Here is a 25,913-nt window from a genome sequence, read left to right on the forward strand (position 1 = left end):
TCCACCCATATTCCCAATGTAATTTATATCCTCGGTAGGATTGTTTATATAGTGGAAGAGTAGTTTGTCTCCCCCATGCATAAACAGTGTAGAAGCAAATTCGATATGGTTGAATCTATCCACTAACTGTTGATACTTGTCATCTTTTTGGATAGCTTTTACCGTGGGGGGTTTCTGACCATATGTGAATCATTTAATTGGCCACTGGCAGGAGTTTAGTCTCATATTCTCAATGATTTTGTATGCATCCTTGTAGGTTATGTTCATAAGGGCTCCTCTTACTGCTCTGTCTAATATAGATCGTGCATTTGCATCCAACCCATTATAAAATACCTGCAGTCGCATCCATTCAGGAAATCCGTGGTGCGGGCATTTTTTAATCAGCATTTTGAAACATTCTTACGCCTCATAGAAACATTTCCCTCCATCTATCTAAAAACAACAACCTCTTTTCTTAGTTGTACTGCTTTACTAATCAGTAAGAACTTCTATAAGAACTTTCCAGCTAGTTCATCTCATGTCATGATAGACCCTGGTGCCTACGAGTCGAGTCAAGAAAAGGTGTTATCAATTAAAGAAAAGGGGAAGACGAATAGTGTTATCAATGACCCCGTTATACTTAAAAGTATCACGGAGTTGAGGAACTCATTTTAAAAGCTGATTAGGGTCCTCTGTCATAGTGCCCTAAACTACATATTATTTTGAATCATCTAAATCATCGCTGATTTTATCTCAAAATTATTAGTTGTAATTGTCATCCTTGCTTTAGTTTCATGAACCATGTCTAAGCCTAGTAAGGCATAATCCCTTAAGGTTCTCTTGGTTCGAGCCATATGTCCATTTGCAGGTAACTGTGGTATTGGTGGATCTCCTAAAACGTTATCATTAACATCATCGAACAATGGATTTTCTCGTCATAATTTACCTACAGGAGGTAGTGGTGGATCTTTCATCTGTTGTTGCTATTGTTGTTGCTGACGGTAATTTCTTCGGATTATTCTTTCTGGATCTGTAGCTACTACAATAGGCACGCCCCTACTGCAAGTCATACACTAACTCAGAAAGAAGAGATTAGTAACAATAAAAAAATCGTATCTATAACTAAGAAATTTCCTAGTTATTCTTTTACATGTAAAAATTAAAATTAACCTAGTGACATTGCCTCCCTGGCAACGGCGCCAACAACTTGATTACCTCCGGACGTACTAACGTCCAGAGTGTGAATACTGCAATAAAATATAGAAAGACAAAGTGATATCCGCAAGTATACAAGTCGAGTTGTAATATAGTTTTACAACGAAAAAGGTGAGTATTTCGAGGATTATACCCAAGGGAGGCGAGTGCCAGATCAATTCTAACCTAAACACTAAAAGATCTAATTAATACTTTTAAATAAGTTATAGTACGAAAAATATAAAATAAAAGATTTTTTGGGTTTTATAATAATAGCAATAAAAACAAAATAACATAAAAAGATAAAATCCAAGAGATTAAAAAAACAGAATAAATCAAATCCGATTACGGGTGATTAGCTCGCTTCGGTAATCTCTATCAATTTTCATTCTGGGTTCCTTGTCAATCAACTAGTCGCTACCCTAGCATGATCTTCCAATCTTCCAATAACATAATGAGTCAACAAGAACTACTTATCTTTTGACCTCACAGTTCAAACTGGTTTGGAGTTAAGTTGTTCACGAATGGGTAACACCAATTTTAGGTTAATTCCCACCTTGATGACTTCTCGGGGTTGTCAAGCCTAGGGTTTGTTTCAGGCTCTTCCTTTCCCAAATAGCTGATACGTTAAGTAACCCTAGAAAATAGTTAACAGATCATACCTCCACTCACTAATCCCCCGTAGAAGGATTAGTTCCTCATGGCTTCTATAGACAATATATAATCGATGTAAAGAGAAAGCGTGCTAATTAAATCGACAAGATAAAGTAAATGAAAGAGTTTGATTGTATTGAAATTAATGAATCCATAAAGTTTGAATGCTTCCACAATTCAAATATATTGAAATCAACAAGAACAATTGAAATAGATCTAAAACCCTAAGAAAGAAAGAAAGCTAAACTAAATTTACAAGAGAGAATCTAGGCTAAAGGATTGATGTCCATAATGTTAGAGTATGCCCAAAGATCAATCATGAGATGGTTGTACTAACATACTTGATTTATCATGTTTATTAATATAAGACGTTACCATTATTATTTCAGTTTCTTTTCTGTATGTATAAATAAACTGTTTTTATAATAATGTCCTAAGAATAATATGATTATTCTTAAAAGATCCTTAGTCAAGTATTATTGTTGGATAGGACAATGATAATGCATTAAGACTAACATGTAGTTGATTGATGATAAAGAGTTGTCATTGATATGGAATGTCAGAATCGATGCATGAATATGTGTGTTAGAGAACAACATATTAGACTGACCCATTATGAGTATGTTTCTTGGATTATTATGTAATTGTCACGACATTACTCATATTGATTAATATGTATATGATCCTTAGACTTGAGATCATCATAATCCCAACATCGTGAGTAGTATATTTTGATACAGTCAAACGTACACCGTAATTGGTTGTTCTATAAAGGCTGATGTTGGATATACCACAATCGATGTAAAGGGATATGGTTGGTCGATATAGAATAAGTCCCTCCTACATAATGGGAGTAATATCTTAGGCCACTTGATTAAGTGAGACTAGAAATGCATGGACATGCTCAAATAAGTTGATATGAGATGTCATACTTATTTGTATATCGTAGTCTGCTTAAGATATCAAGGAATATGGAATGGACTATGCAAGTGTGACTATTCCATGACTTGTGTCCAATCCAGTGATAAAGGACTTAAGGATTATTGCATAAAAGGTTAATCATAAAAAGGTTATGTCGAATCATGATCTCTTGTGACTTAGGTAGCAATGATGCATTGCTAGATGCCACTCATTGTTTGTAACATTGGAATCGTTCTAGTATTACTACTAACGTTATAGGAGCCTGCAGGGTCACACCCTATAGTTCAAATGAACGGAACAAACCATAGTTGGTATTGTTTTTGGGGGTCGCTTGAATTAAATTAATTATAGAATTAATTTAATTCGGTAATCAAATTTCTAACACATTATGTACAAGGTTGTTGTACACACAATAAGGACATGAATTTGGTTAGCATATGAATTCAAATAAATATATGGTTTACCGAAATTATATTATAATTAATGTAATTATAATTTTCGGTTTAAAATATTATTATATTTATTTAATTCCTAAAAACCCTAAAATAAAAAGATATATAAGAATCCCGTTTTTCTTTGTTTTGGGTCTAGCAGCCGTGAAAAAAATCACTCTCAAAACTGTTTTGGGGATTTCTGATTTCTTCTGTTCGTAGTCAACTGGGTGGATTACGTAAAGGTCGGGGTCTCGATAGATTGCGACTTGGTTCGACTGTAGATCTGACTACACGTTGTTGAGACGTTGCTGTCTACTCAAATAAACATTCGGTAATTTCGTAACCTTTATCACCCCGATTCGTTCCTCACACATGGATCCTTGGTTAGGATCACCGGATTTTTATTTTTTTCGCTGCACCATAGGGGTGCCGGCGATCCAACGCATAACAAGTGACAAATAAGCCTATTTATAACCTTCAGGTGGTCGTCATCCTTAAACCTTGGTTAGTTGACATTCTCGAGCTTAAAGTTTGATTGTGCTGACCAAAACGCCCCTGCTTCATGTGTTGTTTCCGTCACAGAGTCGATGTCACGACACATCAGGACCTATGTCGCGACATAGCAATCAATATACTCCTCTGCAGCTATCTTTAGGGGTATGTCACAACATCGAAGGCAGTCTTGATTTTTCTCCATTCTGCTTCCTATGTTGCGACATCGTGTCATCCGTGTTGCGACATAGAAACTAATATCCATTTAGTGCACCTTCTAATGGTTTCCTGCACACTCATGAAGTGCGTTAGCTCACCCTTAGGCCTTATTCGGCCCCTAAACCCTACAGTAGTCCAGCAAATTGCCATATTTAGAGTTAGCAATTTATTAAAACAAAATCCTTGGGCTTTGAATTGTGTTGATGTTGTAGATATATGAATGCTAGATTTTAAAGACCAATCCATTTAAAGTAACTATCATTGAAGATGTATTAGCTCGTATCAAATGATTAATCCCCTTGGATTGTGGAGAACTAATTAAGATCACTTTAAAGACTTCTTTGAATAATGAATCTCTATTAGTTCACTTTATATTGGATTTTTATTAGTATAATGTTTTTACTATTTTGTAGTTACAACTATTAAAGGGTTGGATTGTAATTAGCCTCTAGCATGTTAGCAAGTTTCAAAAATTTGTATATATTAAGAGACTTGTATAGATTTTGTATGAAAGCATAGAGAGCATTCTATTGTTCATTAAGGAATTTATTTCGTGAGTGCATTTGAAGTGAAAATTGTGTTTACAACCTAAATTCTCAAAGGGAGAATTTAGGCGCAAGTGTTCTAGTCTTCAGGTACAAAAGTGAGGTCTATATACTATAGAGTTTGATTGACTTGTTGTATTGTAGATTAAATATAGAGGAATTACTCGCTAAGATGGACTTCAAAGATGTAGGGAAACCAAACTGTTTAAACAATCTTATGTGTTCCTTGTTTACTTTATTGATTTATTTTTCACAGTGACAACCGAAGTGGCCACTATAATCAGATACGTCCATTTAAACAAGTGTTTCTGAGTAATTAGTGACTATAGATTCGAACAAAATCCACATATAATACGACCTAAATTAAAATATTTTTTAAAATTACAAATAATTTACATAAAACGTGACTTAAACTTAAAATGTATTGTCTTCTATGCTATGACAAGAAAATATTTACGTAAACTATTATATAAACATTTCTATTTTTTTAAGTATAAGCATTGTTTTTTTTCTTTCATAAATATATTTTTGCTTATAAGTAAAGTTGTTTAGTCCAACTGGTTTTTTCCGGTTTGGATTAGACTTAGATAATGAATTTTGTCTACTGACCTACTGAATTTGGGCTGAATTCAAATAAAATTTTTTTATTTGAATTTAATTAAAAAATATAAATATTTATATAAAATTATATATTTTAATATTTTTTAAACAAATATTTTACACTAATCAAATTGAGAAGGTTGAAATCCAAACTTTAAAATATTTTAAAATCAATCTTGATCTAGCCCGTCCAGGGCATGGACACCGGTACTTATAAGCGTGTGTCCTTTTCATATATACTAACTTCTAAAGTTATATGTGTTGTTTGTGATTTTAAATTTTTAATATTGAATTTATTTTTAAATATTATATTTTTAATTACAATAATTAATATAAAATAATAATTCTTATTTGAATTATTAAATATAATTAAGATATATTAGTTTATTAATTCAAGTATTATAATTAAAAATTTTCAAATAATAATTAAAAATATTTTACACATCAAACGTATAATCTAGTTGTACTTTATGTAATTAATGTAAAATAATATTATCTAAAATAATAATTAATTAACATAATTAACTCTAATATTAGTTAAGTCATAATTAAAATATTTTAGTAATAATTAACTCTAATATTGTTCAAATAATAATTTTAGTAACTCAATTTTCATAATTAATAATTTTAATTTTAATTTTAATTATTTTTAAAAATGAATTTAGTAATAGCTTGAAAAATAAACGATACTCATGTATTCGTTATATATATATGAAAAAGTGAGCGTGTGTCCTTCAATTTTCATTGAAGTCTAACGACCAAGCTGGAAATAATTGAAGTGTTTCATTTCTTAACGCATCAAATTCATATTATTATTACGTGCTATATTAGATTTCCTTTTTTAATGAAAAACTATATTAAATTTTATGGTCGCCTAACATCTCGACCATGAATTTGTCTCCTGTGTATCGTGTTTAAATTCTAGTCAGAGCTCAGGCATTTAAATATGGATACCAAATTTGTATTTGCCCCCGACATTTTATATAATTGTATTAAATGTATTGTTTTGCCACAAATTGATAAAACAACTAACGGGATAATTAACTATACCTATGTTACACGCGAATAAGGTTTTAACTAAGGGAGGAAGTCAGAAAATATTTTAGGGTTGAAATTAAATTATAATTTTTATCATAGTAAAAATGTAATTTTATCATTTTAATAGTCTATATTTTTATAGTTTTTAAAGGATTAAATTAAAATTTATCATTTTTAGGAGGGCTAAAGTATATTTTTATCTTTATTAATTTAAAATTTTTAAAAATTTAAGAGCCTAAATAAAAAATTTCTCTATTGCAAGGGGTCGGGGCCCTGTCAGCCCCCTAGCTATGCCTCTGATTTTAACTCGATCAGTAAAAATAAAGGTCTTAATATTGAGTACCCAAATTATTATATATGTAGATCTTTTAAGTCTCATCATATGCTATTGTGATTTGAAAATTTTAATTTAATTAGTGAATTAGTTAATATCATTTTGGACTATTTCCATTCTTTAACTCATTTACTTTATAATAATTTACTTTGTAATTGCTGGGGGTTTCCAATTTTTAATCTAATAACGTTGATTCTTATATGACATCAAATCTAACTCTTTTTATTATCGTTGAAATATCACATTTATAGGTAAAAAAATTCTTTAGTATTTATATTTATTTTCAATTCGGTCATTATATTTTTTAGCTAAATTTGACCTTAACCATTAAAAACAGAGTCAAATAAATTTTTTTACCAGAAATAATAATTAAAACATTAATTTTTAACATTGTTGGTGTAAGCTTCCTCACCTGATCTAAGTAAGAGATGCTATATTTAAACACTAAATTCACCACTTAAACTTATTCATATTTCATTACAATCGATGTAGCTTATGACACAAAACATTATCACATACATAATTCACACTATTAATAATAAGTCTAAGTACATGCAAAACTTCAAGCTTGAGAAGTGATGTGATCCAAATTGATGCAGAAATCTTAAAATCTTTACTACTTTTGTTTTTGACATATGCATTTAAAACAAATGTGTTTAGTTACATGAATAGCTTAGTAAATAACTAATTTAATTTAATGACTTATCATGCATTCATTTAAATATAATTCAATAATTTCAATAAAAATAATTTAATAAGTTACTTATACTATCTAATAACATTATTTTACTTAATTCATACATTTCACCATTCAATTCATAAATAATTTAACTAAATTCATTATTCATTTCTATCATTTAATTATATAATTTCATACATGTTCACAAATGTTACATGTATCATTAACAAATTGTAATCATAATCAAAATTTCAGTAACAAAACTCTTAGAGTCCTAGGTCAAAATAAAATTCCTAACCTCTAACGGAACTTTGATAACAGAACTCTAGATTTCAATCAACACACCATATTCCAAAAATCATAAGCATAAACAAAACTCTAGAAGTCTTTCAACCCGCTGATACCCTGATCCACCAACCTTTTTCCCAACCAAACCTTGGCCCCTCATTACACCAAAAAGCATATTACATATCACATATCATACTTATTATCATTCAAACTATTATTTAACTTGTATTAATTCTTAAAGCTTATACTAACTTTTATTTATTTTCCTTTTGATACACATGCACCTGTAAATTCATTTCTCTTTTATTTTACTAACATGCTTATATGTGTATATATTCACTATTAAATTCAATATTCATACTCAATAATCATAATCATATTCTATTTCATAAATATATTCAATTATCATACTTACTCACTTGTAAATTTGGCATTCATGACTTACTTCTATTTAAACATAATTCTTATAATAATTTAACTTAATCACATAATTTCTAAACTTCATTAATCATAGTATACTTTCAAATTAATATCTTAGTTATTTCATATTAAACTTAAATACTCAAACATCTAAATTAAGGTAAACAAGCATAAATTCAATTAAGTATACCTATTTTCTTTACTTGAACTTAACCCGTCTCTTTTCTATTCAAAGCTTTCCTTTACTTTGATCACCTTCCCTTCATCTTTTTCTTTCCTCTCCATGCATACATATATAAAACATAACCATTATCTTGCATCCAACATAATCTTTTCATGATTTCATATTAGAAAAAACATGAAAATCTTCAGAAAAATATTCACTTTTACTTTCTCTTCACTTTCCAAAGATTTTCCTTCACTTCCTTCTTCAACTAAGTAGTTTTCATGGTAGAAAAAATTTCCATAGCACTCTAGGAAATGAAATTTGACTATGGTTTAAGAAAAAACTCGAGAAAAATGCATAAAAAAATTCCTTTCTTTTCTCTCTTTTTCTTTTATTTTCTTCCAACTTAAGAAAAAATCAATTTATTTGTTACTACTTCCCACCATTCACACTTAATTTTCAAATAATTAATTCACCTTTCACATACTTAATTTTTCTATTATTTTTTTAGAAATAAAAAATTAAAGTATTATAGTTAACGTGGCAACTCGCATGACAATCTATATGCAGATTATGCTAACATAACATAATTTGTTTTATATGTCATGTCAACAAATAATTTAAAAATTATAAAATTAAAATTAAAAAATATAAAAGTTCATAAAAATTCAAATAAAAAACTATGGAGTAGACATGGATTCCTATGTAGACTATTATGTTTAAAAAATTAACGGTTTAGTTAGTATTCTCGTTAAAAAAATTTTTGACTATCTTTTCAAAAACTTAATAGTTAAATTTTAGTTTTTTTTATGGTTAGTGGCCATATTTAACTAAAAAAAATAAAAATCAAATTAAAAATATAAAAAGTATAAAAATTAATAACTAAATTTACAAAAATTCATATCTATTTTTAATACACGCCAAACCCCATTTCTTCCAAAATGTCAAACGTTGAATGTATTATATAATCTCAATATTATTAAATGCTTACTTATCCAATTCTTTTTAAAGAAAACGTAATATTATATTTGGCAGCCATTAATCATTCAAAGGTGGGGGATAGTATACCCACATTATACCCTATCATCTGCCCATATCATCCACGTTATCAATTTATCCGTTCTCCACATTGCAAAGCGAGCCAAATAACTACCTTCCACTTATCCAATCGTCCATTGCCACGTACTAACCGGCCAAATGACACGTCTTCAGTACCTTTTCTTTTAAATTACTCAATCTCCCCCCCCCTTCGCAGTCTCATTCCGTCCCGGAAAAATCGAAAAGGAAAGAAAAGAAACGAAAAGAAAAGGAAAATAAAAAAACCCTTTACTTCCCCTCCCCATTGTTTTTAGTTTTCTTTTGGCTAAAGAAAATTATGGAACCGAGTCAGACGGTCGAGGATAAATCACAACCATCCGTCGCCACCGTGACCCGTCGTATCCAACGCTTGTCCCTTCACCTGATCCCACTTCCGCCCCTCCAATGTTCACCTCAGCTCGACATGCTGACCTGCGCCAAGGCCAATAAGCAGGAGGTCGACGTAGCCTCCCTTTCAAGCTACATGAGAGGGAAGCATAGGGAAATTCAAGAGAAGATTTTTGATTTTTTTAACTCAAGGCCTGATTTGCAAACCCCGACTGAGATTTCAATGAAAGAACATAGGGAGCTTTGTTTGAGACAGCTTTTGGGGTTAGTTAGAGAAGGAAAGATCAAGCCTTTTAGATATGTTGTTGAAGATCCTGCTAAGTATTTTGCTATTTCTGAGGCGGTTGGGAGTATTGATATATCACTTGGTATCAAATTTGGTGTCCAGTATAGGTAAATATGTTGTTGCTTTTCTGTCTCTTTTGCCATTAAAGGTTTAGTCTTGGAAATATTTTGGGGGTGGGGGGTTGGGGTTAAAATTTGAGTTTTAGGTATGTGGGTTTTGGATACAAATGCTTGGAGACTGAGTTTGGGAGGTCGGTTTGTTTTGCGTAATTTTTTTATTGTTCATGAGGACCGAATACTGCATCTGAGTTTATTCTTGGTAAAATACTGTTAGTTAAAGTATTGAATGTGATGATGGAATGAAGTGTATCATGGATGAAAATTCATTGATATAGATGCATGATGCTAACCGACGTGATATAGCTTGTAGAATTTCTAGATTTATATCGTTAGTTGATGTTGAATGCTTTATTATGCAGTCTTTGGGGAGGTTCTGTGTTGAACTTAGGCACTAAAAAGCACCGAGATAAGTATTTTGATGGTATTGACAATTTGGATTATCTTGGTTGCTTCGCTATGACAGAACTACATCATGGTGAGCCGTCTGTTCTTTATTTATTTACATTTTTTTCCCTCTTCTGTTTCTTAGATGTATATTGTTGTGCTTCCTTTGAAATTATCCTTCTACTGTTCTGCACTAGAACTCATCATGGCATGCAACAGAGTGTGAATTAAATATGTAATTATATTATTAATAAATTCATGTTATAGGCATAAAGTAAGTTAAAGAAGACAATTTATGCTGAAGAAAATATTTGTGATGATATGGTGTGAGTGGTTACTGTGCTTTTCATGTTAGAGCATCATTCTAATATTGCAAAGTGCCCCCATGTTTCTGTCTTAAAGTGATTTTTTTTTTGTTCATAATCTGCCAAGCTTGCATGCCAAACTAAACTGTCAAATTTTTGCTCAAAGGCTCAAATGTTCAAGGTCTTCAAACCGTTGCAACATTTGATCCAATTACAGATGAATTTATAATTGACACACCAAACGATGGGGCTATTAAATGGTGGATTGGCAATGCTGCGGTTCATGGCAAGTTTGCAACAGTTTTTGCTAGGTTGGTTTTACCAACTCATGACTCTAAAGGAGTTTCTGATATGGGAGTCCATGCCTTCATTGTGCCAATAAGGGATCTTAAAACTCACCAGCCACTTCCCGGAATTGAAATAAATGATTGTGGCCACAAAATTGGCCTGAATGGGGTGGATAATGGAGCACTGAGATTCCGTTCAGTTAGAATTCCCCGAGATAATCTTCTTAATCGATTTGGGGATGTCACCCGAGATGGAAAATACACAAGTAGTCTCCCTACAATAAACAAACGTTTTGCTGCTACTCTTGGTGAACTTGTAGGTGGGAGGGTTGGCCTTGCACATTCTTCAGTTGGTATCCTCAAGATTGCTGTCACTATTGCAGTACGATACTCCTTACTACGTCAGCAGTTTGGTCCTCCAAAACAGCCTGAAGTCAGCATTCTTGATTATCAATCTCAGCAGCACAAGCTCATGCCAATGTTGGCTTCAACTTATGCATTTCATTTTGCCACTCAGTATTTGGTAGAGAAATATTCAGAGATGAAGAAGACACATGATGAACAACTGGTTGGAGATGTGCATGCTCTTTCTGCAGGCCTGAAGTCCTATGTGACATCATTTACAGCAAAGTCATTGAGTACCTGCAGGGAAGCCTGTGGAGGTCATGGGTATGCTGCTGTCAACCGGTTTGGTACCTTGAGGAATGATCATGACATTTTCCAGACATTTGAAGGAGACAATACAGTACTTCTGCAACAGGTATAAGACAAACCCCTTTATATCACAACCTTGCATGAGAATTTACAATGTTAGTTTTGGTATAAAGAATTAAGTGTCTAGAAATATGTTAGATATACGGTATATAAAAGGATCAGGAGTGACCCCTTTAGATGGCTTTTGTGTTTAATGTCATCTTTACTCCAAGCCTTTAGGTACACTGCCTAACTGAGCTTTTCTTCAAATCTCTATTCAGTTATGAACCACTTAGAAGTTAGATTGCCAATCTTTTCATGCCTTCTACATCCATTCATCATGATTCTTCAAATATGGTCACCGCTTATCCTTTCTTTGATTCCTCTTCATTTCTTCTCCTGACATATAGAAGCTCTTTTGTCTCTATGACCTGCATTTTTTTAAAATGTGTTATAGAACCTTGTTGTTGATCCATTTACATGGACTCCTTGGGTCTGATTAGATTTTTTTTGTTATGTTTATTCAAGGCAATAGGGAAATTTGTTGACTTTGTTATTCTGAAGTGTTTTATTCTTTCTTCGGGGACTGGAAATGTGGTTCAGGGGGGGGGGGGATTTAGTTTGTTAACAACTGTCTTTTACCGATGACACCAATCTTCTCATCAGTCATTAGTATCAGTTCTGTATGCAAGGGCCTTTGGATTGTTTTCCTTCATCGGAACCTAATATGTATTGTAGTCTGGTCTTAACGTTGATAAACTTCATAAGAACCTTTTACTGGGATGTAGGTAGCTGCAGATTTATTGAAGCAATACAAGGACAAGTTCCAAGGTGGTGCTCTTTCTGTCACATGGAACTACTTGAGAGAATCTATGAACACATACTTGTCTCAGCCAAATCCTGTAACTGCCCGTTGGGAAAGTGAAGATCACTTGCGAGACCCTAAATTTCAGTTGGATGCTTTCCGGGTGAGTGTTTTCTTCATTATTGTAATTCAGTGTTTTGTCAGTTTAAACTGCAAGTAACACAATCTTTTACAATTTTGGTATGCAGTACCGAACGTCAAGACTTCTTCAAAGTGTAGCAGCACGACTTCAAAAGCACACCAAAACTCTTGGCAGCTTTGGTGCTTGGAATAGGTGTCTGAATCACCTTCTCACACTTGCAGAGTCTCATATTGAATCTGTCATCCTCGCAAAGTTTATTGAAGCTGTTCAGAAGTACTTCCTAAACTCAGCCACCAAATTCATTCCTTTTCTTTCTACTTGCCACATATATAAATTTGAGTTTCTTAATTGTTTTGAATGTAATTTTTAGCTGTCCTGATGCAAGCAGTCAAGCTGCTCTAAAACTTTTATGCGATCTGTATGCCCTGGATCGGATCTGGAAAGACATAGGAACATACCGTAATGTTGATTATGTTGCACCAAACAAAGCTAAGGTATAGTGTTATTCAGAACAGTTTAGTCTTTATAAGATATAAAAGGGGTTCTTTTTATATTGTTACCATCCCTGGAGAACAGGAATGACTATAAACATCTCATGCACGGTTATAACACGTCCTAATATTTGTGTATATTCGAGTTATTAGACTTGCTATAGATACAATTTTTGTGAGGTTTCATTACATTTTTTTCCTCCACTCAGGCAATCAACAAGCTCACACAGTACTTGAGTTTCCAAGTTCGAAATATTGCCGGGGAATTTATTGATGCATTTGATCTTCCGCCTTATATTTTAAGGGCCCCGATCGCAATGCAGTCAGAAGCATATTCTCAGTACACACAGCTTGTGGGGTTCTAATTGAGACCCAAAAATAGGAGGAACAAACAAGTGGTTCCCACAATTAGATAGAATTTTTTAATATATTTGATTCTTTTGCCAGATTAAATTAAGGGTTAAGGTTAATGCAGTTGTTGAAACCCAGGTTGATAGCCTAGGTTGGAAAGAACAATACGTGAAACTTGAAAGAACAATATGCTGAAGCTTGAACTCTGATTTGTTTGTAACTGTATTATGAACCATACATATTTTTCTTTTCTTGAATAAAAGAATAGCAACCTATGTTAGATTTACTTGATGCATGTCATTTTTCAGTGTTATAGTTTAAAAAAGAGCATGAATCAAGTAAGACTTCCTGATTGCAAGTAACAAGCAACGGTAACAAAACTAAAAAAGACCCAACGAATACCATTTTCCAATAATCCTTTTGCACTCCGAAAGGAATGGCAGGATAAAGGCAGATTATTCCGTAAAAAATCACAATTAGAAAAATATTTAACCTTAAAACTGGATATATTGAACTTGGTCAGACCACAAAAACCTTGTCCTCCACTGGGCTTGGCACACAATTGTTGCCATTGTACCCAGTGGATGCCACGCTTGTTAGGGCCCTGCCACCAATAAAAGTTTATAATTAAAGTCATTTTTATCACATAATGAAAATGCAGTCTCAAGTAACATAGATTTAATTAAAACCTCACATCCCCTTGAGATAAGTAACGAGTACACCAACCCTTGATTTTCTCCGTTTGATTCTATTGCAAAGGCCCTGGAAACACTACTTATTTCTCCCAAACCATAATTGGTAGACTTAATACTTCGGATTCATAAGTGCCCGCACATTTAAAATACGAAGAACCTTTGAGCAAACCTGATCCCAAACATTTGCACTAAAAAACAATAGGAAATTTTTAAAATTTATAGATTGATTAGTGTGGCAAGGATAGAATTTTAGTCTCGCAATTCGTGTGACTTTAGATAATTTTTTAATTTCAAATCTGTCTAAGTCAGCTTAGCTCTCCAAAAGTGACAATTCACAATAAAAATTCTCCATAGCACCGAAAATAAATCAAAAGCAACTCAAAGACAAAAGAACAACAAAAGAACAGAATAGCCACAAGTAGAGGTGTCCATGGTCGGACTAGGTTAGGCTCAGGCCCAACTTGAAAAATGAGCCTAAAATTTTGCCTAAGTCCAGCCCGGATAAAAATACTAAAACTTGAGTCCGACTCGGCCCGCCCGTATTAATTTTTTATATACTTTTAAAAAATATATATAATACATCAAAAATACTAAAAATATTAAAATAAATATTTCCCAACAAATTGAAAATAAATTAAAAAATAAATATGCTTAAATAACACTAAGATAAGTGCAACTTGACAAGCAAATGCCTCTAAAATAGTAACGAAATTAATAATAAAATAAGAGTTATACAATATTTAAACACTAATAACAAAATAGCAGTAACATAATAGTGAAATTGTAGCAAAATAGTGAAAAATAAAATAAAATAACAACAAAACAATAAAAATAGTAAAAAAAATAGCAAATTTTTTTGCATATTCGGGTTAGGCCAGAAAAACCTTACCTGAGGCTAGTTTTCTAAATGGGCCTTATTTTTTTACCCAAGCCCATTTTTTGGGCCTAAATTTTTACCCAAACCCTTCCACTTTTTAGGTGGACCTTCGGGTCGAGCTGTTTAACCCCTCAGATCGGGCCTAGACGCTACAACCCAATCTGAGTAATTACATGGGCCATAGAGATGGCCAAAACGTTTTTATAAGAAAAACTCACTTGTCTTGGAAATATGTCATTTTTAAAACATCGTGTTCCTTTCAATAAAAATTTATTTGTTCCTTTTTAATTAAAAATATTCATACTGTAACTTAATTTTTAAATCACAAATTTGTAGTGGCTAATAATTATTAAAATGCTTATTATTCGTTTAAAAAACATATAAAAATAATTCATTGAATATTATCCCAAAATATCAAAATAGAAATCCATGCCATACTTCAGAATTTAAAAATAAAGTCCAAAAAGTTATTAAGACAAACCCAAATTAAAGTCCATAATAGAAATCCAAAATGAACTCATATAGTTAGTAAAAGCCCCACATTATTAAAAAAAGTACCCATGACCAAGAGATCATTAATTCAAGAGCCCCCCTAAAGATCTAAATCTGAGCCAAATTACGAGGATTACTTGAGATACACACATAACATGGGTGAGCTTTAAAAAGCTCAGTGTGAGATCGTCACAAACATATATTTCAACACGTAGCATAACACATCCTAATCATCATAAATATAACTTTCACAAAATTCACATATCATCAGATTTAATGAACATAACAAGTTATGCTTCTGTAATAATGCACATTTCAGAAGATTTCCTACCCATCTTCGCAACACTCCAATATCGAGTTCCCCAAAACTCATCCATCCGATAACACACTATTTGTGGACAAGCCACCATATAGATACCAATAAACAGTCACATAACACATCATGGACAAGGCACCACATAATTGCCGATAACGACCACATAATCGCAATTAAACTACCACATAGCTTCCTTCTTTCATAATCCCGTCCTATGCATGTGATATGGCCATTTTAACACATATATTTCACTTTTTACATTTTTTGCATATTCATGCTCGTAACTCATATTTCTCAATTTTTACACATATGCATGTATCATACTCGCATTTTCACATATCACATAGTTTTCACTTTAACATACTTTAATATACATATTTATATTATTGATCCAGGATCAATCAGAGCAATAACTTTTGTGTCAGAGATAGAAAATGTACTAGCAATAATATTTGGAGCAGAAGCTTCTTCACGCGCACATATCGCATAGGCTCTTACTAGTGCTCATGCCTCGAACCTCAAACCAGAGTCCTTAGTCACACTACGGCTATTATCCACATTCCTAGGGTTCCTCAGCGGTCTCCCTCTTGCAATTATATTACTCTGTTGAACAGTCTAAATCTTGTCTTTTTCAGGTAACTCTGGACAATCCCGAATAAAATGTTACTGCAAACCACATTTGAAACAAGCTCCGCCTTTCATCCAGCATTCACCAAAATGTCATTGTCCACATTGCTGACAATCAGGTTTGTTGGCTTTCACAGTGCCAACACTTGCTATTGATGTACCTTGAGCTTTAGAACTTGCGTGTTGCTTACCACAATCTCTACTAGGATATCCCACTGAAGCGATCGAACGATTATGGTAATCTTTCAATCTTTTCAATGATGGATGATACGAATTCCTAGTTGATCTCTTTCTTGAATCTCTAGCTTCAAAATCGGTTGTTGTTTTCTCTTTACTAAGCTCCTCGGCTTTATGTGCTCTATCAACAAAAATGACAAATTCTTTCAGTTCGAGAATCCTGACTAGAAGTTTTATATCCTTGTTCAATCCGCCTTCAAATCGTTTACACATAGAAACTTTGGTTGGAATGCATTCTCGGGCATACTTGCTCAATCAACGAATTCACTTTCATATTCAGATACTGTCATACGACCCTGTTTAAGCTCAAGAAATTCTTTGCGCTTGTGATAGAGAAACCTTTGACTTATATATCTCTTCCTGAACTCGGTTTGGAAAAATTCCCACTCTACCCGCTCTCTCAAAATCACAGAACTCAACATATTCCACCATTGATAGGCTAAATCTTTCGATAGAAATACAACACATTTAACAGATTAGGTTAGTGAACATGATAACTCATCAAAGACTCTGATCATATTCTCTAACAAAAACTCAGCTCTCTCAATATCATCATCAATTGTAGCCCTAAATTTTTCGGCCTCATATTTGCAAATTTTATATACAAGCGGCTTACTCACGCGTAAAGGTTCCAAACCTTGAGGTACCATAGGAATCGGTTGGGGAACAGGTAGGGGTGGAGGTTGTTAAGTAGTCGGATTTGTTCGGACAAACTCTGTGAACCACTAGTTCATCATTCGGAAGAAGGCTTCTTTAACCTCTCCTCCCCGGCCCTCATATACGGGCCTTGAACCAGACGACACTGTCCGTAAATGAAGGCTTGCCCGTTACTTTCTACATCATCGGAGTCAGCTCGGTTGGCATCCATTACTAAATGAAAATATATTTTAAAACGGTCAAGAGATATCACACTATCACAGATTATATAATGGCATGTATATCTAGACTCACATACGCTACGTTCAGTCTGAGAATCGGCTAAATTGTAGCTCTGATACTAATAAATGTAACACCCCTAACCTGTATCCGTCGCTGGATTAGGGCTATGGAGTATTACTGGAGCAGAATATCACATAAAGAACATTTTATTAACATAAACAAATCACATCGTAAATCATAGTAACATAAACAAAAACCATACATTCAGTCCCTATTACGAGCCCTCGAGGCCTTAAAAGGATATTTGAAACTAATCGGGACTGAATAAAAAACATATGAATTTTTTCAAAAAAAATTAGAATTTTTCAAATTGCAGGGGTCACACGGTCGTGTGGGTATTCTAATTAGGGACACACGGTCGTGTCCTAGCCTTGTCTGTACCCGTGTAACTCACTGACTTGGGTCACACGGCCAAGCCACTCGCCCGTGTGCCAGGCCGTGTACCCTTTGAAATAACCCCACACACCCATGTACTAGGCCGTGTGCTAAGTCGTGTAACAATCTGACTTGGAACCCTTTTAAAGCTACCAGGGACACATGGCCGTGTTGCCTAGCCGTGTGTCACACATGGCTGAGACACACGCCCGTGTCTCTACTCGTGTGGATGAAAAATAGGCCATTTCCAAGGCATTTTTCTCACCCAATCTCACACCTTATGCACAAGCCAATTGTATTTATAATCAAGCATTCAAACACACTTTACATATGCATATTCAAGCTTACATAACATAGAAACTATCCATTCAACAAAAATGCCAAAATGACAACTTAATTGCAACAATAACACTTACCTAAACAACTAACTATTTCATTCATAAATTAAACTATCAATTGAACAATTTCAATGCTGCATTTATCCATATGTTCATATACAAAAATGCATGCACAACCAGTACAAAAAGATCATTTTCACAAATAACATGTACCATACCAATTTGACTTAAAGCCAACCACACCCAAGCCATCAAATTTTACCGTTAACCATATAATGTACTACCTCAATCCATAACAACCAACAATTCATAAATGACCACAACAAACCTCATCTCATTTCCATAATTTTAATTACCACCACAACAAGATAACTATCAAACAAATCACCAAATATTCATAACATCATACCAACCTAGATAAACAACAATACAATCATATATACAAGTCACACATAATGGCTCAATTCATTAACCAAGACACCTATACATGCCATTGTAACCATGACTCAAAATCATCAAAATCTACCGATTTAGCCGATGGATCTCCGACAACCTTCCAACCCGAACGAGCTCCTGATTATGTAGAAACACAAAAAGAATAACACGAAGTAAGCATGTTATGCTTAGTAAGTTCGTAATTCATAAACAAAGGTTACCATTTCAATTTATAAGCATAAAAACAATTTGAGATAATCCAACATGACTTGGCATTAGCCAAACAACAACAACCTTTCAAGTTAGATAATCACATAGCTTAGAAAATCATCTCAAAACATCATAGCTTTTATACACACTACTTATAAGCATTCATATTTTTAAGCATATGACTAAGCATTTTTCAAACCTTATCTACTCACACCTTTTTTATACTTTCATAGCACCACTTATTGAAGCATTTGATGAACCTTGCCTTTTTCATACCCGTTGAACCACTAGAATAATATCGGATACTTGAGAATCTCGTACACTATGTGCTAACATGTGGTCGAAACTACTACTATCTCATATCTCCTATAAATACTCTCTCTCGGGCCATAAGTGGGTCTGCTCACACAAGCTGTCAAGTAACCAGAACACATGCTGGTAACTCAGCCACTGGTAGGACATACAAGACCAGCACCCGAAACATGGTAACCTCTAATGACATGTCATTTGTATCCTATATATTCCTAAGGTTTAAACGTGATTCGAAAGTTGTCGGAACTTCGTTGGGTATTTCCATAGAGTCATAATATCAAAATATATAACATGGAAGAATTTAAATCAAACATAATTCAATGCTATCTAAATTAGAGAACTTACCTAAAAAATGAACAAAGAAATATGATCGATTAATCCAATACTTTTTCTTTTCCCCGATCTAAATTCGTACGTTGCTTTTCTTGATGTATATAATCAAATTTAGCTCATTTAAATTTCATTCTATTCAATTTAATCCAAAAATCATGTTTTGGAAAAGTTACACTTTCGCCCTAAAATTTTGAATTCATTACAATTTAGTTCCTAACTCATAAAAATGAAAATTCATGGAATTTAGTACCAACCCATGCTAGCCGAATATCCATTAAGTTCCTAGCAAGCCCTATTTTCCATTTATTTCGTATTTTTACCATGAACATTTTCTAATTTTCAATTAAAACACTAAATGACAAATTCATCAAAAATTCCTTTACAAAAGGTGCTCAACTATCATCAAACATTCATTTTCATCCATCGACCATAAAAGAAACTAATATACATTGATGGAAAAACCTTATAATTTTAACAGTTTTTGAAATTAGTCCCCGGACTTGCTATATTAAGCTACAACGACTCTAAAAACAAAGAAATCAATAAAACAGGATGAATAAAACTTACATGCATAAGAATAAAGGCTGTCCAGATGCTTGGATGGTCTTTAATGGCTTTCTAGGTTAAATTTCACTTGAAGAATGAAGAACAAAGATGGTAGCTTTCCTTTTTCTTGTTGTAATGTTAGTTTATTTTATTAATTAAAAAACTAACCTTACTTATAAACCTTTAAACATACTAAAATAATATCCAAATTTGTCCACTAATTATATTAATGGTATAATTACCATTTAAAGCCAGTCATGTTTTATTTTCATAGCAAATTAATACCGTTTTCTAATAGAAGCCAAATTTTGCACTTTATGCGATTTAGTCCTTTTTATCAAATTAAGCATGCAAACAATAAAATTTCTTCACGAAGGTTTTATGCAACAGTACTAACATGATGTAAAAGTTAAAATAATATTAAAAGAAATTTTTTAATGTTGAATTGCGGTCCTGAAACCATTGTTCCAATTTCACTGAAAACGGGTTGTTACAACTCTCCTCCTTAAGAAATTTTTGTCCCCAAAAATCTTACCAGAAAATAGATTAGGATATTAATTTCTCATAGCTTCCTCGAGTACCCAGGTGGCTTCATCAATCCCGTGACGTTGCCAAAGAACCTTTACTAAAGCTATGTTTTTGTTTCTTAGCTCTTTAACCTCTTGTTCCAAAATTCTGATTAGTTCTTCACTGTGCATATCAGGCCGAATTTCAACATCTGTATGTGAAATGATATGCAAAGGATCTGATTGGTACCGTCATAACATAGATACATGAAACATATTATGAATCTTTTCCAACTCTGACGGTAAAGATAGTCGATATGCCACTATCCCTATTCTTTCAGTGAACTCATATGGTATGATAAATCACCGGCTAAGCTTCCCTTTGCGACCAAAACGAAGAACTCTCTTCCAAGGAGATACTCTCAGAAATACTCTATCGCCGATTTAAAATTCAATGTATTCCTGGCCACCAATACATCCGTTTTAAATCATTGAACATTTTAGTACTATCAGGATGAACAAACAATCTACTACAATGAGCTTCATACAAAATCTTCTGAATTAACTCCGGATACCTCGGTACACAAACTCTTCTTCTAAAAAGTAAGCAATCATCGGACCCAATCTGAAAGTCTGAATCAGGAGTCGACTCACAAATTTTTGTTTAACTATCAACTCATCATCGCATTTCTGAGCTTCGCAAATCTTTTGTAAGAATAATGATTTAGCTTTTAACTCAGCTAAAATCAAACTATCAACAGACAATGTCAATTGCATATTAAACGCTCACAAATCAAATAAAGATTTTCTACTCAGAGCACCAACTACTACATTTGCTTTGCTCGGATGATAATCAATAATCAAATCATAGTCTTTCAATAACTCGAGCCATCTTTCTGTGACATTAAATACTTCAAACTCTTATGGTTGGTATAAATGTGACATTTTTCGCCATATAAATGGTGTCGCAAAATCTTTAACGCAAACATAATTGTTGCCAACTCTAAATCATGTGTCGGATAATTTTTTTCATGCAGCTTTAATTGTCTGGAAGCATAAGCTATCACTTTACCTTCCTACATCAACACACAACCTAAACCATTTAAAGATGCATCACTGAAAATCACAAATTCTTTACCCGATTCTGGCTATAACAAAACTGGTGCCTCAGTCAACAGTGCTTTCAACTGATTGAAACTTTACTAATATTTTTCTAACCATTCGAACTTCACATCTTTCTGTAAAAGTTGTATCATGGGAGTAGTTACAATCGAGAATCCTTTAATGAATCTTCTGTAATAACCAGCTAATCCCAGAAAACTTCTAACTTTCGATACATTTCTTAGAGGTTTCTAGTCAACAACTGCTGAAATTTTGCTCGGATCAATGGTAATGCCTTCAGTTGATACTATATGTCCTAAAAAATCGACTTCTCAAAGCCAAAACTCACATATGCTAAATTTGGCAAATAATTTTTTATCACGCAAGGTTTACAGTACAACTCTCAAGTGCTCAACATGTTTCGTCTCGTCTTAGGAATACATCAGAATGTCATCAATAAAAACCACGACAAATCGGTCTAAATACGGTTTGAAAATTCTATTCATCAAAACCATAAATACAGCAGGTGCGTTAACTAAACCAAATGACATTACAAGGAATTCATAATGTCTGTACTTGGGCCTGAATGTAATTTTTGGCCCATCTAAATCTTTAAACCGCAACTCGTAATAACTAGAACGTAGATCAATATTCGAGAATACCGTTGCACCTTTCAATTGATCAAACAAATTAGCAATTCATGACAATGGATACTTATTCTTAATCGTAACTTTGTTGAGCTATCGATAATCGATACACATTCTAATTGACCTGTCCTTTTTCTTAACGAACAGAATCGGTGCACCCCAAGGCGAGAAGCTAAGTCATGCAAAACCTCTATCTGTTAACTCTTGCAACTGAGCTTTCAACTCTTTCAACTCTATAGGAGCCATTTATACAGAGCTATTGATATCGGTCATGTTCCCGATACTAACCCAATAACAAATTCGACCTCTCTGGTTGGTGATAATCTGGGTAACTCTCTTAGAAATACATTGGGATATTCACAAACCACATGTATTGATTCAAGTTTCAACTTAGACACTTTAGAATCCAAAACATAGGCAAGGTACGCATCGTAACCCTTTCTCTAGTATTTCTGTGCGGAAATAGCTAGAATAACAATAGGCAACTTGCTCGACTCATCTGATTCAATCCGAAGTGTCTCATACGAGACTAGATCAACAACTATACAATCATATATACAAGTCACACATAATGGCTCAGTTCATTAAAGAAGACACCTATACATGCCATTATAACCATGACTCAAAATCATTAAAATCTACCGATTTAGCCGATGGATAGTGTGATGGATCTCCGACAACCTTCCAACCCAAACGAGCTTTTGATTATTTAGAAACACAAAAGGAATAACACAAAGTAAGCATGTAATGCTTAGTAAGTTCATAATTCATAAACAAAGCTTACCATTTCAATTTATAAGCATAAAAACAATTTGAGATAATCCAATATGACTTGGCATTAGCCTAAGCAACAATAACCTTTCAAGTTAGATAATCACAAAGCTTAGCAAATCAGCTCAAAACATCATAGCTTTTATACACAGTACTTATAAGCATTCATATTTTTAAGCATATGGCTAAGGATTTTTCAAACCTCATCAACTCATACCTTTTTATACTTTCATAGCACCACTTATTGAAGTATTTGTGTAACCTTCCCTTTTTCATACCCGTTGAACCACTAGAATAATATCGAAAACTCAGGAATCTCGCACACTATGCGCTAACATGTGGTCGAAACCACTACTATCTCATATTTCATATAAATGTTGTCTCTTGAGCCATAAGTGGGTTTGCTCACACAATCTATCGGTTAGGACATAGCTACACGATGCTGTTCACACAAGCTGTAAAGTAATCGTAACACATGCTGGTAACTCAACCACTGGTAGGACGTACAAGACCAGCACTCAAAACACTGTAACCCTTAATGACATTTCATTTGTATCCTATATATTCCTAAGGTTCTAACGGGACCTGAAATTCGTCGAAACTTCATTGGATATTTTCGTAGAGTCATAATATAAAAATATATAACATGGAAGCATTTAAATAAAACATAATTGAATGGTATCTAAATTAAGGAACTTACCTCAAACATGGACAAAGAAATACGATCGATTAATCCAATACTTTTTCTTTTCCTCGATCTAAATTTGTACGTTGCTTTTTTTATCTATATAATCAAAGTTAGCTAATTCAAATTTAATTCTATTCAATTTAATCCAAAAATCTTATTTTAGAAAATTTATGCTTTCGCCCCTAAAATTTTGAAATCATTACAATTTAGTCCCTAACTCATAAAAATAAAAATTCATGCAATTTAGTGCCAACCCATACTAGCTGAATATCCATGAAGTCCCTAGCAATCCCTATTTTCCATTTATTTCACATTTTTACCATGAACAATTTCTATTTTTTAATTAAATCCCTAAATGACAAATTCATCAAAAATTCCTTTACAAAAGTTGCTCAACTATCATCAAACATTCATTTTCATCCATGAAAAATAAAAAAACAACTAATATACATTGATTTTAAAACTTTAGACTTTTAATAGATTTGCAAATTAGTCCTCGGGCTAGCTAGATTAAGCTACAACGACTCCAAAAACATAGAAATCATTAAAAATGAGATGAAAACTACTTACATGCATAAGAATAAAGGTTGGACAAATGCTTGGATGGTCTTTAATTTCTTCCTAGGTTAATTTTTGGATGAAGAATGAAGAAGAAAGATGGTACCTTTCCTTTTTCTTATTTTAATGTTAGTTTGTTTTATTAATTACAAAATTAACCTTACTTATAAACCTTTAAACATACTAAAACAATGTCCAAATTTGTGCACTAATTATAATGGTCTAATTACCTTTTAAAGCTACTCATACATCAATTTCATAGCAAATTGACACCTTTTTCTAGTAAACCCAAATTTTACATTTTACGCGATTTAGTCATTTTTATTAAATTAAACATGCAAACAATAAAATTTCTTCACGAAATTTTTATGAAACACTACTAACATGATGTAAAAATTAAAATAATTTTAAAATAAATTTTCTGAAGTCAAATTTGTAGTCCCAAAACCACTGTTTCGATTTCACTAAAAAGAGGCTCCAAAACCACTAATGGGGAGGATTTGCTTAAGTCCCATTGTCTTGTAGTGTGACAACCCTTAGTATTCAAGTAAATGATGATTTTGACATAGTGAAATAGACTAACATATTCCACTCAAGGTGCTTGATTCAAGGAAAGTTGTGTTCTCTTATTGTTGATAGTGGTAGTTGTGCCTATAACAACCTATTTTCAGTGAAATTAGAATAGTGATTTTGGGACCACAAATTTGATGATTAAATTATTATTTTATTATTTCAATATCTATGGGATGTTAGTAAGGTCGTATTAAATTTTTTTTAGGAAATTTTGATGTTTGCATGATTAATTACTTGAAAAAGACTAAATCGTAAAAAGTGTAAAAGTAGAGTTTTATTATTTAAAAGGGACAAATGACTATGAAATTTTAAATTAAAGGACTTAAATGGTAAGTAAACCATTTAAGTTTATAGTGGACAAATATGGGCATGATTTTAATGTTTTATATGGTTATTAAATAAGGTTAAAATGGTAATTTAATAAAAAAATAAAATAAAAGAAAATAAAAAGATGGTATCATCCATTAGTTGTCTTCTCCACTGATTTTTAGGGTTAAAAAACACACCATTTTGATGCTTTGAAGATTCGACTAAGTCTAACTCTTGCAAGTTGGTGTTTTAAGGTTAGTTTTTAATGATTTTTATGTTTTCGGGATCGTTGTAGCTTAATCTAGCTAGCCCGAGGACCAATTTGTACAACTGTTAAAGATTGAGGGTTATGCCATGAAATATTTAGTGTGGTTCTTGATGTTTAATGATAGATTTTGAGTCCTTGTTGATAAATAAACGAGTTTTGTAAAGTGATTTTTGATGAAAATTACATTTAGGGACTTGTTTGTAAAATTAGTAAAAGTTCACGTTAAATTTATGAAATGATGGTTTGTATGGGTTGATATAGGTACCTAATAAAATTGGCTAGCTTGAATGGGGGATGAAAATGCTTAGATTTCAATTTATGAGCTTAAGGACTAAGTTGTGAAAAGTTAAAATGTAAGCGGCAAAATGGTAATTTTGCATAAACATGAATTATGGATTGAATCGAATAATAGAAGTATTAAATGGATTGAAGTTAAGGTAGTTAAATAGTCCTTAATTGCATTCAAAATTGAAAATTACTCTGACGAGATTTGGTGTGATGTAGTTCTC

General features: G+C 32.9%; 1 protein-coding gene and 1 non-coding gene across 2 annotated transcripts; both read left to right on the forward strand.

The window, feature by feature from the left end:
• The first annotated feature begins 355 nt into the window (after positions 1–355).
• Positions 356–461, forward strand: LOC121223963 (small nucleolar RNA R71). The gene has a single exon (XR_005921426.1). It is a non-coding gene; the product is annotated as a small nucleolar RNA R71 (small nucleolar RNA).
• An 8,541-nt stretch (positions 462–9,002) lies between these two features.
• Positions 9,003–13,537, forward strand: LOC107913657 (acyl-coenzyme A oxidase 2, peroxisomal). The gene is made up of 7 exons (XM_016842309.2): positions 9,003–9,781; positions 10,153–10,268; positions 10,649–11,529; positions 12,251–12,430; positions 12,516–12,682; positions 12,780–12,903; positions 13,110–13,537. Exons 1-7 carry the CDS (start codon positions 9,339–9,341, stop codon positions 13,263–13,265), a joined length of 2,067 nt encoding a protein of 688 aa, XP_016697798.2. The 5' UTR covers positions 9,003–9,338; the 3' UTR covers positions 13,266–13,537.
• The last annotated feature ends 12,376 nt before the right edge of the window (positions 13,538–25,913 follow it).

Source organism: Gossypium hirsutum, chromosome D11, assembly GCF_007990345.1.
Source record: "Gossypium hirsutum isolate 1008001.06 chromosome D11, Gossypium_hirsutum_v2.1, whole genome shotgun sequence".
Lineage (NCBI taxonomy): Eukaryota > Viridiplantae > Streptophyta > Magnoliopsida > Malvales > Malvaceae > Gossypium > Gossypium hirsutum.